At 36.0% G+C, this 14,572-nt stretch overlaps 1 protein-coding gene across 2 annotated transcripts in view; it reads right to left on the bottom strand.

Annotated features, from left to right (window-relative positions):
- Positions 1-14,572, bottom strand: part of ssbp2b (single stranded DNA binding protein 2b) — a 91,148-nt gene that overhangs the window by 14,560 nt on the left and 62,016 nt on the right. For both annotated transcript variants that reach the window (XM_051683899.1, XM_051683900.1), the window contains exon 5: positions 12,556-12,645. In XM_051683899.1, coding sequence (XP_051539859.1) covers positions 12,556-12,645 — 90 coding nt within the window. The remainder of the gene's footprint in view (positions 1-12,555; positions 12,646-14,572) is intronic.

The following is a 14,572-nucleotide window of genomic DNA, read 5'->3' as shown; positions in this document are numbered from 1 at the left end:
ATGAATAAGATGATGTACAGGTGTACTTAATAAAGTGGCAGGTGAGTGTATAATTAGACTAACAATAACAAAACTAAAGTGAAAATAATCTAAAATAATTTTTTTTAATTAAAAAAGTATGATAACCCTGAGATTCAGTCAAATGAGTCCATACTTTGGATTGGCAGATCACAAACCCAGACCTCAGATCAGCGGCTCCAGTCTATATTTCTTTAAGATATTAGACCTTTGCAGGTATTCATAAAGTCAGAACAGAACTGAACAAGCCATTCATCTAATCTAATATCTGTCCACTGCATAATTCATGGCTTAAGCTTTCTAAAAATAACACAATGACACAATCATTCATCTCTCTAACAGGTTTTGGCCAAAAAAAAAAAAAAAGGCACAAAGAAGGAGATCTGGCTTAAGCCTGGAATTTTTAGTGTTCATATTGTGCCTCTGTGTTTCTGTTGACTAATCCATTTGGGTTTTCTTGTTTGCCTATAAAAGCAACAAAGTGGACGAACTTCAGAAAATAAAAGTATAGAGAACATCAGATGTACAAGTATAAAACTTTGGGCTGATACAGATAGCCGATAATTATTGTTAGTACAGATTTATTTTTATAGTACAGATTTATTTTTAGGCCTATAACTGATGTGATTATGGCCAATTTGATCAATCTAAAACTAAATCTAAATCTAAAATAGTAATCTCAATAATTTAACTGTAGCACTTTTCTGGGATAGAAAAAAAATCTATTATGATCTGATAATAAAAATTAAAAAAGATCCGATACTGAAGCAGTCACCAATTTATCTATAAACAATCTATAAACATATACTGTATAACCTATTTAATAATAGTCTATTTGAGGGCCTGTTAAATTGAAATTTCCTAACTCCAAAATGTTTCAACCCAAAACACTAAAACTACATATAAGAAACAATGTTATCACTACATACCCTGCATATCTAACACTTGCTTTTTGGTCTACAGGTTTGTCAGTGCCTTTACGACAGCAAATAAAATCCGTTCCAACCACTGATAGGTAAAAATCGAGAACTTCTGCACAAGCTTCCCTTGGGTGAATCATCTCCATTAGGCTGGTGTAAGAGCAGTATCTCACACTCTTGAGTATAGAGTAATGCCCAGCACTACGTGGATCTGTAAGGCCTCCAGCTCTATCGCAGTACCATCTATTCCCTCTGTGCAAATGCACTTATCAAGTAACATCAAATTACACACATGAAATATTAAGTGCTGGATACTCTTGTATAATGCTTTGTAGAGGCCAGAAAGACCAATCACTGATAACAATATAGCACAAAGACAGAGAACCCAAAAACTATTCAGACACTTAAAAATGTATAAATGTCATTAGATATCAAAACCAAGCAGCATTTATTTGAAAGTAAGCAAGCACAAGTACACTTTTTAAGCATAAAATTTGATTTCATCCTCTAAAAAACTCCTTCAGACGAGCTGATTAAAAGTCAAAGCAAAAATGGCTCAGAAAAGTGAAGTTAGTTCTAAGAAAAGCTCTAGCATCATTTGTATCTTAACATATTTATGTTTTGAAGGACAGCTGATATTCATTCTGAAATAACTCTACAGTAACACACAAAGGCAAGAGAGTTTTGTTCTTGTCTGTTTCCCCATACAAGCAGTTGAATGACAGTGCTAGCCATCTCTCAGGCCTTTGGGGGGCACTCTTAAGCTAAACGTTTCTGTTTGATCTAATGATGTCTGTTGGAAATCAGACAATGACTGTGGCAGTGGCTGATTCACCACTATGACAAAAAGGGAAAAAAATATTCAAAAACTTTTTATACAGGCTCAGCATTGCGTCCGCTGCTTGTATTTTCCATCATTTAAGCCACAACAACACTACAATGCTTATGGTTTGTCTCAAAATAGAGCATTGCTGTACAAAAATATTGCATATACTGTATGGCACACACACACACACACATATATATAGTATATCTACTATATATATATATATATATATATATATATATACACACACACACACACACACACAGTGACCACTTTAATAGATACACCTGTACACCAACTTATTCATGCGATTAGCTAATCAACCAGTCATGTGGCAGTAGTGCAATGCATAAAATCATTCAGATATGGGTCAGGAAAATATTTGATCTCAGTGATTTCCACCATGGCATGATTTTTGGTGCCAGACGGGCTGGTTTGAGTATTTCTGTAACTGCTGATCTCCTGGAATTTTCACGCACAACAGTCTCTAGAATTTACTCAGAATGGTGCCAGAAACAAAAAACATCCAGTCTGCGCACAGAAACGCATTGTTGATGAAAGAAGTCAACGGAGAACGGCCAGACTGGTTCGAGCTGACAGAAAGGCTATGGTGATTCAAAAATCCCTGTATAATTGTAGTGAGCAGAATAGCATTTCAGAGTGCACAACACGTCGAACCTTGAGGCAAATGGCTACAACAGCAGACCACCACATCGGGTTCCACTTCTATCAGCCAAGAAGCTGAGGCTGCAGTGGGTCTACCATTTGTGTTCCTCAGCAGAACTCAAGATTCATCAGACCAGGCTATGTTTTTCCAATCTTTAACTGTCCAGTTTTGGTAAGCCTATGCCCACTGCAGAAAATTTATGAATCAAGTGTCTCTTAGACAAAAGCTCAGATTCAAAAACTAGTGAGTAGCCTTACTAGTGAGCATCCTAACAGAAATGGAACCTCATATAGTAAGTGACCAATCTGGAATGCTCTACACAGGCAGCAAATCTGCGGGCCACACAAACAGTGCTTTGCACGACGCACTCACAATTGGTTCATTCATGTCACTAAACTAACGTTGAAACTGTCAGGCACAATATTTTTTAACTATTTTTAACAACAGTTTAAGGTATTGAATGAATTATGAGTACATAAATATAAATAGTATTTTTCTCACTTTGTCCACCATGTTGGATTAAAGAATGACTAGGTGTACTGATGACAGAATTTGCATCACATTTGCACATTGTGCATGAGACGTAGTGGCACGCGGAAAGCCGAAGTACACTTTGGCCTTTAGGGGGCAGCCTATTAAGGTGCCTTAATTTTGAGACAGCTCACTGGGTCTCAGAATAGTGCTAAAACTCTGCTCACTTTTAGCATTGGCAGATTCTGTGTTACAGTAGAACACAAGCCACAGAGCATCCGCAGAAAACCTGACGACAAACCATCTGCCTGAATTACTGAAAATTCCACCCACCCGCCTATACAGACATCTGACGAGCAGAACTGTTGTATATGCTTTCAGAGCAGCCTGCATTCACTCGATTTCTTCATACAGTCTGAGCTCAAAGATTAAAGGCTAGCACAAGGACTTGTCCTCATTTGACTTCATGGCAGAGAAGCTACTTTGAAACTGTTGTTTGCGAAGCTATAGACTTACTATAGACTTAGTGTCTTTAAAGGTGTTGTAAAAGTGATTTTTATGGAATATTACACTTGAAATTTCTGTACTACCTGACAGATTTCACTGAAACACTATGTGTCCTGAAAAATCACACCTGTCACTGTGACAGCCCTAGACTCTCTAAATAGCAATAAGAGCAAGGGGAATGGCCTACGCTTTTAAGCCAATCAAAAACACTCTCTGTCTGTCAATCATTTTGCACATCTTTTGACATTTAATTCGAAGGCAGGGTTTTGGATAGAGGGCATATGGGTCCGTGAAGAGACTGAGATGGTGTAATTCAGAGGCTAAATTTGGCGGAAATTAGAAAATGGCCTAAATCAATTATAACACCTTTAAACTACAGTCAACCAATCCTTTTAAAAGCAGTTAGAGAAGCTACACGCTACTACAATTAATATACAATGAACCTTTTTTTTTTTTTTTTTTTTTTTTTTGCATTTAAATCTCAAAAAGAAATAAACATTATTCCATCTTTAAAAGAACACAACAGTGCCTGCCCAGTTTTTCAGTCGTTTTGGTTCTGGAAGTATTTTTCCCAAAAAATCCTTCATAAAATAGTAATATGCCATAAACCAAACCAATCAGCTTCAAGGTGAATCACAACATTTCAAATACTTCGCTTTAAATCAAAGTTTGTAAATCAAACAAAAAGACAAAGGTACAAGATTGTGCACTTAATGTCTTTAACCCTCTGGGGTCGACGGACGCACCGGCACGTCCTGCTGGATTTTTTCCGCATAACAGTGGAAACAACTTAAAATACTCCGTTATTAGAAACTATAAAGGGTCTACTTTTATTTGTGTACACTCACAATAACAACAAAACATTGTGCTTTTGTAAAATAAAGAAAATAAACAGGGTGCGCTTTCAGTTGTCTCTGTCTCCGCGCATCTTTCTGAAACACGTCACAAAAATGAACTGAAACTCCGCGAATACTTATCACACAAACATGAAACATATGTCTAAAGAAAGATTAAAATGTCTACTTTTAAATAAAACAATTCAAATTTAAAACAAATATTCTCCTGCAATATAATCTGTATGAAACAAAGCGATGTACAGTTTCTCCTGGCTCAGCTCATTATCCCTAATGAGATCACACCCACCAGCAGAGCGCGCTATTCATACGGTAATGTGCTGAGGCGATCAATGCAAATGGTAAACGCCCCCAACAGTGCCTTAAAAAGCATCAAGTTCATTCACTTTTCTGCGTGTTTGGAAAATGGCACGCTACACAGGTGAGGAAGCTCTTCAGATAGTACTGGATATTGACGAAGAGTTCACATTTTCCTCAGAAGAAGAGCGGGACTCCGACGATGAATGTTTACATTTTGAAGAGCGATTTGATCCAGCCGAGGATACAATTCCGGATGAGTAAGTCATTTAGATTTACTTACATTAGTTGACATGCTATTTTATATAAACATGTACATATTTTACTAGTTGGACTTTTTCCAGACTTGCCAGCCAGTATTCAGAGTACTGACATTTGAAATATGTCCCAATCGGCAAGTTTTAGTTACATTTAAATGTTGTTTCGGCTAAAGCAGGTATTTAAATTGTATGCTGTATGATATCAATATGATATATAATATGATATAAAAATTATATGAATGTTTAGATTATATTTTAACTAGTGTTTATGCTGCCTCATTATCATCAATGAAGCTTGTGCTTGCAAATATCTGTTTGGGTATAAATGTGTAAAATGTGCTGTAAATATGCCCATATTTGAAAATCAGCATATTAGAATGATTTCTGAAGGATCATGTGACACTGAAGACTGCAGTAATGATGCTGAAAATTCAGCTTTGATCACAGGAATAAACTGCATTTGACAATATATTCAAACAGAAAACAGTTTATTTTAAATTGTAAAAATATTTCACAATATCACTGTTTTTGCTGTATTTTGGATCAAATAAATGCAGCCTTGGTGAGCAGAAGAGACTTTAAAAACATTTAAAAATCTTACAGATCTAAAACTTTTAAATGTTAGTGTAGGTCTAAAGTTTTTAAGTAATGTCTTTATGTAAAGAAAATGTATAGTCAGATAATACATTCAATCATTAAGTCTCCTCACATTCATTCTCTCTCAGGGGAGGGGTCTTTGTCTCCTCAGCTGTGAATCACATCAATATTCATGATCATCCACGCCTCCTCGCATATGGCCTTTCTAACACTAAAAGTGTCTTACAAAAGTTAAATGACTATATTATTTTGTATGAATGAGTGATCAGGATGGTTTTCACATCATTTTTGTAGCAAAAACTCTAGGCTACAAGATCCAGTTCTCAAAAGTCTTGTGAACAAATGTTTAGTATGTGTTATATGGCCTTATTTCAGTGACTTAAAATTTAGTTTTTTCAAAAACCACGCATAAACGTTATTTTCTCAAAAATACAAACATGTACATACATGTTGTTCACATATTATTGTAGCCTAGTTTGTGCTGAATACAGTGTTATCAGACTTTAGCCATTAATATGTTTTTAAGCAACTGAAAAAAGCACAAATGTCAAGGCATGTCAAAACTTCTCCAGGGCCCAAAACACCCTCAGACCCCAGAGGGTTAATGAGGGAATGAACTACAATCCCATGAAGCCTTGTGAATGATGTAATCGAAATAAAAACAATGAAAAAATTCACAGTGCGTCTTGGGAGTGGGCGGTCGCTGCAGAGCTCTTTTGCTGCAGTTTGTTTGCCACGATTCTCAGATTGGTGGAGCGTTTATCTTCAGGATTATGCGTAGTGTAGTTCTTCACCAGGAATTCCGCTATTAAACGACTGATGGCTTTAACAGAAGCATAGACCTACTGTGAGCTCACAGTAGGTCTGTGTTTAAAGGTGAACAAGTTATCGTTAACAATTCTTACAATCAGACTGTTGCGCTCTATAGAGATGCACATCCTTAGAGAATAAGTAACTTCAGGTCATGCCATCAGCCACGGGGCACTGGAGGGCGAAGGCCAGCCGGGAATCCGGTGTTGCTCTGAGAACACATTTTAAGGGCAGGACAGAACATCTCAGGGGACAACAGCATCTCTGAGTGAGAAATTACACACCTCAGTGTTCTTAGAGATGAGAGTGGGAGTTGAGAGAAAGTTAAAAATGGGAGGCTAGAAAGTAGTGGAATGCGGATGTAGCTCCTTTAATAATGCATCCGATGCTCTTCTACCTTCATTCCCCTGGCATTCATCTCGGTTTCAACATTCTCTACCTTACTCCATGAATGTGTGATCCAAGAGCTCTTCTGCTGGTCTGAAACACTACAGCACTTCACTAACACATGGCCAACATACAAACACTTAAAAGTAACAGTTCTCCCAATAACAATGCCTACAGGGTAGAATTCATTGAAGCTGTCAGCTGAGGACATGTGAGGCGTCTATTTCTCAAACTAGAGACTCTGATATACATATCATCTTGTTTAGTTGTATCTGGGTTTTCCACATCTCTTTCTGTCCTTGTTAGAGCCAGTTGTCCTTTGTCTTTGAAGACTGTAGTGTACACCTTTGTGTGAAATCTTCAGTTTTTTGGCAATTTCAATCATTGTATAGCCTTCATTCCTCAAAACAAAGATTGACTGATGAGTTTCTAGAGAAATCTGTTTCTTTTTTGCAATTTTTGACCAAATATTGACCTTAAGACATGCCAGTCTATTGCAAACTGTGGCAACTCAAAAACAAACACAAAGACAATGTTAAGCTTCATTTAACAAAACAAATAGCTTTCAACTGTGTTTGATATAATGGCAAGTGATTTTCTGGTACCAAATTAGCAATTTAGCATGATTGCTCGAGGATAAGGTGTTGGAGTGATGGCTGCTGGAAATGGGGCCTGTCTAGATTTGATCAAAAATGACTTTATCAAATAGTGATGGTGCTGTTTTTTACACAGTAAAGTACACAGTGCACAGAAAAACGAGTCGGATGATTCAAATATCTAAAATTATTATTTACATTTCTTTCAAAGATGTGTAATCAATTATCAGTGACTTGAAACAAGCTAACATATAAAGCAGCATCCACCAAACTATCGGTATCTGCAAATCAGATATTGGTATCAGCACACATTTTGTGCATTCCTCCTATACAAAGATTTGTGTGATCATTGGCATCAAACCTGGCGAGAAGTGTCTTGATGCAGCATAACTGAATTAAAGGCGAGAGTGAATGAGATTTGAGCACTCTTGCAGAGGGGAAGATTTTCAGCAAATAATGAATTCAATTTCAGTCTTTTCTTCACACAAAGTTGTCATATAGCTTCAGAAGACTTGATATATAGCGTACAAGTCATGTAGATTATTTTATGATACTTTTAAACGTTTTTTGTCATTTTTACAGTCATTTGTCACTGTCTACTTTTGCTGTATGAAAAAAGAGTGGCTGCTACATTCTCCAAAACATTTCCGTTTGTGTTACACAGAAGAAAGCCAGTCAAACAGGTTTGGAGCGACATGAGGATGAAGAATTTTCATTTTTGGGTTAACTATTCTTTTAATATGAAAAAATTTATGACAATCGTGCTAATTCACACAAGGAAGATAATCATATTTCATGACAACCAAGACAGACTGTTCCAGCCTGACACCAAGGGGGGCAGATGAGCTTCTGTTGAGACACTTAAGAGGGATGATTTGATCTTCTTAGTTTATCGTTCTATTAGATAAGCACCATTAGTGAGCTGCAGGGGATTCATGAAACCCCCTAAACACAAGTTTGGAGATCTGCTTCAGTCAGTCAGTCTGCTGGATTTCTGTCGCTCTTAATCAACCCAATTACAACACTCCGGGTGTCAAATGCCATGTCTCCTTAGAATGGGACGATACATACAAAGACAGCTGATTTATAAGCACTTCATAACCTGACGAGGATGATTTGCCACATAAGAACACTTCTACTAAAGCAATATCTCATATGTCAACACAGGTTTTGTGTTAAAAAAAATATTGATGGTAAATATATACTCTAGGGTAATGCTTCCTTTTCCTTCAAGAATGAGTGCATTTGGGCCAAAGCATCACATTTATCCTCCTGTCAAAAACAGGTGATTCAAGGCCATGAACAGCTGATTAAATTAAAACTGTTTAACTGATGATGGATTAATGCCATGCTTCACTTAATATGGACAATAGTCACCACATTAAGCAAGCTGCTGAACTGGTGCCAGCTGCTGGACAAATCAAATATCCTCCAACCAACCTCAGTGATGCAGATCAAAGGTCATGCACTCGTAAGAAGAAATGATTCATTTAGAGTGTGTTTGACGGATATGAAAAAAATCATGACATAATACAGTGAATTTAATTTCTGTAGCTGTCTTTCATGATCGCATTCATGAGAATGAATGGCAGAATATTCATTCAGAATCAACCATTAAGCCAACCCATTTGAAATTTTAAGTGGCCTGTGTGAGGTTGTCAGTTGTATTGTAGAGTTTTGTATCTGTTTGCTCTGTTTTTCAATTGTTTTCCTTTGTAAACTCGACGGACTTCAAGCCACGTCTCAATGTTTTTACAGTGTCACGTTTTTTTATAGACGCTTTCAGGGGTTGCACAACACATAATAATTATCTGTTATTTTGATGGAATTGGAAGATTAAAGATGCAATATGTAACAATTTTCATGTAATATTCGCCTTTTTTTTTTTTTTTTTGCCAATGTGTGAACGGCTTGTAACGCAACTTAAAAAATGAGCCCTTCCTGGACTTCCTAGGTTGCCTATTAAAGCCTGTAGTCTGATTTTCATGTGAAGGGAGCGGGTCGCTTTTGCCGGGAAAATCCATAGGATGTGACATTTATGTGCACTCCCGAGAGCCTTGCCTCAGTGCTTCTCTTCCGCTATTCAACAGCGACAACAAACTGCAACACTAGGTAACGTTATCTTAGAGATGGAATCCAGCAAACGTCCGGCTCCCAGCACAACACCGACTCCTACACAAACTACGAGCAAGCCAAAAAAAAAAAAAGAATGTATCTACTGAATCCCGTCTGGCTAAGCGTGAACGTGATCGTGGTCGAGCGAAAACTAGAGTGAACATCGGCAGGGCATTTGATTCCTGGAGGGACCTTCGTTCAGTTTTGGGGATCAAAACCGACCCTGAATTGGCGTTCTTCTTATTGGACAGTTAAGTTTACACAACTGCAAAGCATGTGAAATATAGTGCCATAAGGATTGATCTGTGTCATTTTAGCTAACTTGATCTTGCCTGCTAACACTGACGAATTGCAAGCTACCTTGCTTCGTAACTTTCAAATAATTTCAATGAACTTCTCTTTATACTAAAAGTCAGGTATACTGGATAAATTAGGGCAAATACGCTGGTTTCTTGATTGTAGTACAACATATGACATACAAAACATACAATAGTGCAACATAACTGCAGTGCAACAGTAAACTGTCTGGTATAGTTTGGTAGTATGTAGCTGTATGTGTGTAGCAGTATGCTATGTTAGCTGATAAGTAGTTTTAGTTTAGTCTCAAAGTTTGTAGAAAAACAATCATAACTGTGTAATTTTAATTATGCTACCTCATCTGTCAGCATGATGCTGGTGAATCACGTTCAGTCTCTTTGTACGTTACGTCATTGTTTTGGTCGATACTCGCTTGCGTCCCTATGGAGTGTGTGCATGAGCGCGAGCACAAGCAACAGGTAGCTGACTGCAGTTCACTTAACGGCCACAGGTGTCATTAATAACAAGGGTTTCTGAATCTTACATACTGCACTTTTAAAGAACTAAAATCACGGACGACTGACAAGCGTGAGTTAAAAAAACAAAAAAAAAAACAGAAAAGCTCTATTCATTAATTCGGTCAAGAAATTCAATCTTAGAAAGTCAAAAGTTTAAATCTTTGCGTCTTTCACATAGTTCACTGTTATTGTTTAATAAAATGTTTTGTATCTGTCAGATTTACACTGTTTATTTAATATATATGTATATATATATATATATATATATATATATATATATATATATATATATATATATATATATATATATTCCCTCAAGTTACTTGGTTTTTGTTTTTAGAATTTTCTTCTAGGTGGAAATATTTCTCATGATAAAAAAATTAAAGCTATAAATGCAGATGTTTTATCTATACAGTGAACAAATCTTGAAAAAAACAACAACATGATATCTGTTGATAGAAGCTTTTCGTTAACAAAATATTCTGGCTTGACCAGCGTGCCCCGAAGATTTTTTCTATCTGGCCAACTTGTCGACAGGGATGGGATGATATGTTATCTCATGATTTGGTTCGATGTACGATATGAGGTTTATGATTCGATATTACTTAAATGACAAAGTATGACATAAAATTTCGTTAAATCTTTTTTTTAAATGTTGGAGCAAAATGAACATTACAATTACTCATCAAAATAAAGTTATTTGATACACAATATAAATGCTCAAAGTAAATAATAAGAGTTTCTTATATACCTTTTTTCTATCATAAAAGATCGAATATGTTCAAAAATAGTTCAGGCTGATCAGGTGTAGAACAAGCAACAGATCCGAACAGAGCCTGTCCTGAAAATGTATATTTAATTTTTTTTTATTATTTGTTTGTCATCATTATTATTAATCACATTTGAACTTTTTTTAAAATATAACAATTCTATATTCTATCAATTAATATTATATCATTCAATTGTATATATAATAATATGAGCCGTCACTGTTATGTGTCCAATTTACAAGTAATAACACTTGAGTTGACATTCATTTGTATAACAAGCACTAAAATGGTACTGTCACTTTAAGAGTTTAACGAGCATCTCACAGACACATACAGTCATTAACAAGACAGAAGTCTCGTTTTTTTAGCACATCTGTGCTATGTGTGATTAAAATTCATATTTATTTTTACTTCTGACTGTAAAGAACAGAAAGGATATTAAAGACACATTACTCAGTGAAAGTGGAGAGTATGGATGTCATCTTTAATGGACACACGTAACACTGAAGAAATGGCCGCATTTTAAGCACTTCAAAGACCCTGAGCTAACCCTGTAAACAGTGTAGGAAAGAAAAAACGCAGTAGGGGTAAAGTCAAGTGATAGAGAGATTATGATGTTTGATGGATCATTTAATTTATGATCAGATGGACAGAAAACAATGTTGCCAATTTTGAAATATTGAGTTTTGAATTGATATGGTTCATATTTTTTTTTGGTTTGCAAAATATATTATACTTGTCGATGAAGTTGAATAGCCCTGCGTTAAGCCATCAAGCACTAAGCCACAGGTGTGCTGTTTATAGAAACATCTACTCTTTCCATGTTAATGTCTGAGGGATTTGAATATGAGCTGCTGTTACGGCTCATGGTGAAAATTAAGAGTCTTCAAAGCCACATTTCATCCTATAATCCAACGTAAGATGTGAACAAGATCCAGGTAAGTCAAAGTTCTATGCGTAAGTGAAGAGAGTTTGGTGAAGGGATGTGTGTGCATATGTTTTTATATAACATACTGTTTATATATATATATATATACTTATATAAATAATGGAGTAATTATATATATTGCACATTTTTTTTTTATCACATTTTGTAGTTCATTTAGTCCTGTGGTGTGACTAATAAATTTCTAAAAGCACATATATTCCATGTAGCCTCTCAATTAATATGAGACAATACGTGTATATTAATTCTACAAAAATGAGAGAATTTAGTTTGAATAGCTTTAGGGGTGTATAACATGTCACACTGCAGGACACCGTTTCTGTTTTTTGTTTTCTTTTTTCCATAAAATCTATATTCTCTATACTTAATGGTTACTCAGAACAGCATACAAAAATACTACCTTCAGGCATGCTGTAAAACTGGCCAAAGGCGAGAATACTTTGCGCAAATACGCACATGCAGATGTCAACTTGCGGTCCAGTTCTTGCATTAGCATGGCTGTAATAAACCTCAGTCCTCAAGGAGGCAATAGAGTTACCTTCAAAACTCTGTGCCATTAAACAGGATGTGTGCACAAAATAGAGTTTGGGTAGCAAGTAGCATCTGCATTCACATGCTTGTGCAGAGTGTGTTTCGGCCTGAAGTCTGTTGCAATTTCATAGCTCACCATAGCTATGCAGTGTGTATGTGCGTGTGTACCTGAAAGAAGCCTGGAGGAACGGGGCCGACTGGCATGCCATCTCCTGGGGGCATGTTTCCAAGGACAGGACTTGGAGCTGCTGCTGCACTCTACAAACACACACAAACAAACAATTCCAGTTATAGAGTACATCCAACACACACACCTACAGTTACCAACACTTAACCTTACACTGCGCTGTGATGGTCATTCGACATTCAAGGACAAAACACACAAACACCTCTGGAACGCTCTCTGGAAGCCAAAATCTACATCTCATAGACAGACACATGGATAGTGTCAACAGCTGCTAAACACCAGAAGAACTGGCTTTATGTCTGAATAATTTGCCTTAATTGTCACTACACCTCAAAAAAAAAAAAAATCTTAATCAGTAATTTTGTCTTCTTTTCAGATAAAACATCTAAATATTCCTAAAACAAGATACATTTACTTGAGAGGCAAAACTGCCCTTGCAAAATCCATTTATTTGATGGTATTTCGCTGCAAATGTCCGCCAGTGTTTACCATAAGTTTACAACAGGGGTTTGATGGAACACAGTATTTTTGTAAGGTGCATTAAATATTAAGACTTTCAGAGAGTATATCTTGAATTAAGTTTATTTTTCTTAGACCATTGGATAATATTTAAAAAAAAATTTCCACTTCTTCTATATGCCTTAAAACAACATTAAAAAAATTGCCAGTGGGGTAAGTAAAGTAAATTTAACTCAAGATACACTGCCGTTCAAAAGTCTGGGGTCATTTACTCATTCTTTATTCTATTTTTTTCACATTTTAGAATAATAGTAAAGTCATCAACTCTATGGAATAACAGAAATGGAACTGGAAATTATGTTGTGACTAAAAGAAATCCAAAATAAATCAAAACTATGTTATATTTAAGCATCTTCATAGTAGTCACACTTTGCCTAGAATTTTCAGACATGTACTCTTGACATTTTCTCAACCAACTTCTTGAGGTATCACCCTGGGATGCTTTTTAAACAGTATTGAAGGAGTTCCCATCTATGTTGGGCACTTATTGGCTGCTTTTCTTTATTATTTGGTCCAAGTCATCAATTTAAAAAACGTTTTTTTTATTTTTTTTTATTAAACTGTAGTTTTATAATGAAATAGATTAATATGTTGGCACAATATGTCAATATCTTACACAATTTTGTTTTTAAAAAAATACATCTTGTTTTAAGGATAAGCCATTTTTACTGGAAAATAATTAAAAAAATTAAAAATAAAAAAAAACAAAATTCTAAATATACATATATACAGTATATACTTTGCAGTGAACCCATACACAAATAAACAGACAGTGGAGGTCATATGGCAGTCGAGGAGATATGAAATAAGACAGGATTACTCTGTCTGAGGATGCAAAGAGCTGCAGGAGGCCCCAGACCCCTGCAGTGAGCTAATGAGGAAGCTACTTAGGGTTCTATGCTAGGCTGTATGGTGTGCAGAGGTGGATGGATGTCGACTCATCCCTTTGGCCTCTGATCTCAATCCTTCTGCCTTTCTAATATAAAAAAAGATTGAACATTTTAGTTGCCTTAAAAATACTGCCTATAATTTATGCTGATCTGAACTATGAAAATCATGGTATTACAGTAACTTTTTACTGCAATATTGTAAAATAACTGCATTATAGTAGTAAGTATTAGAGGTCTACAAAGGCATTACGTTGAAGCCCAAACCCAAACCCAACCCGTATCCAAGACCCTACCATAAAATTTGAAGGCCATTTTTTTTTTTTTTTTGACACAGTATCTAAAAAATGTGGCAGTCCTGTGCAAGATGCAGAAAAACAGCAAGATGTGGCACAGCGGTCAAAGATGTCCGTCCAGCACATATTTACATTATATCACATATTACACTACTAAAAAACAGCGCAGATTAATGCAAAAAGACATTCGGTGTAAACAGCCCCTAACTCGTCTGTTCAAATGTCTTGGTGAGGGAGAAAGTGTGGGTAAAACTCAATGACTCGCGTTAAAATTTACGTTCAAATTATAAAATAAT

The sequence above is a fragment of the Myxocyprinus asiaticus genome, chromosome 42 (genome assembly GCF_019703515.2).
Source record: "Myxocyprinus asiaticus isolate MX2 ecotype Aquarium Trade chromosome 42, UBuf_Myxa_2, whole genome shotgun sequence".
NCBI classification, from domain to species: domain Eukaryota; kingdom Metazoa; phylum Chordata; class Actinopteri; order Cypriniformes; family Catostomidae; genus Myxocyprinus; species Myxocyprinus asiaticus.
The sequence above is the reverse complement of the archived record's forward strand: the minus strand, read 5'-3'. Positions and strand labels throughout refer to the sequence as shown.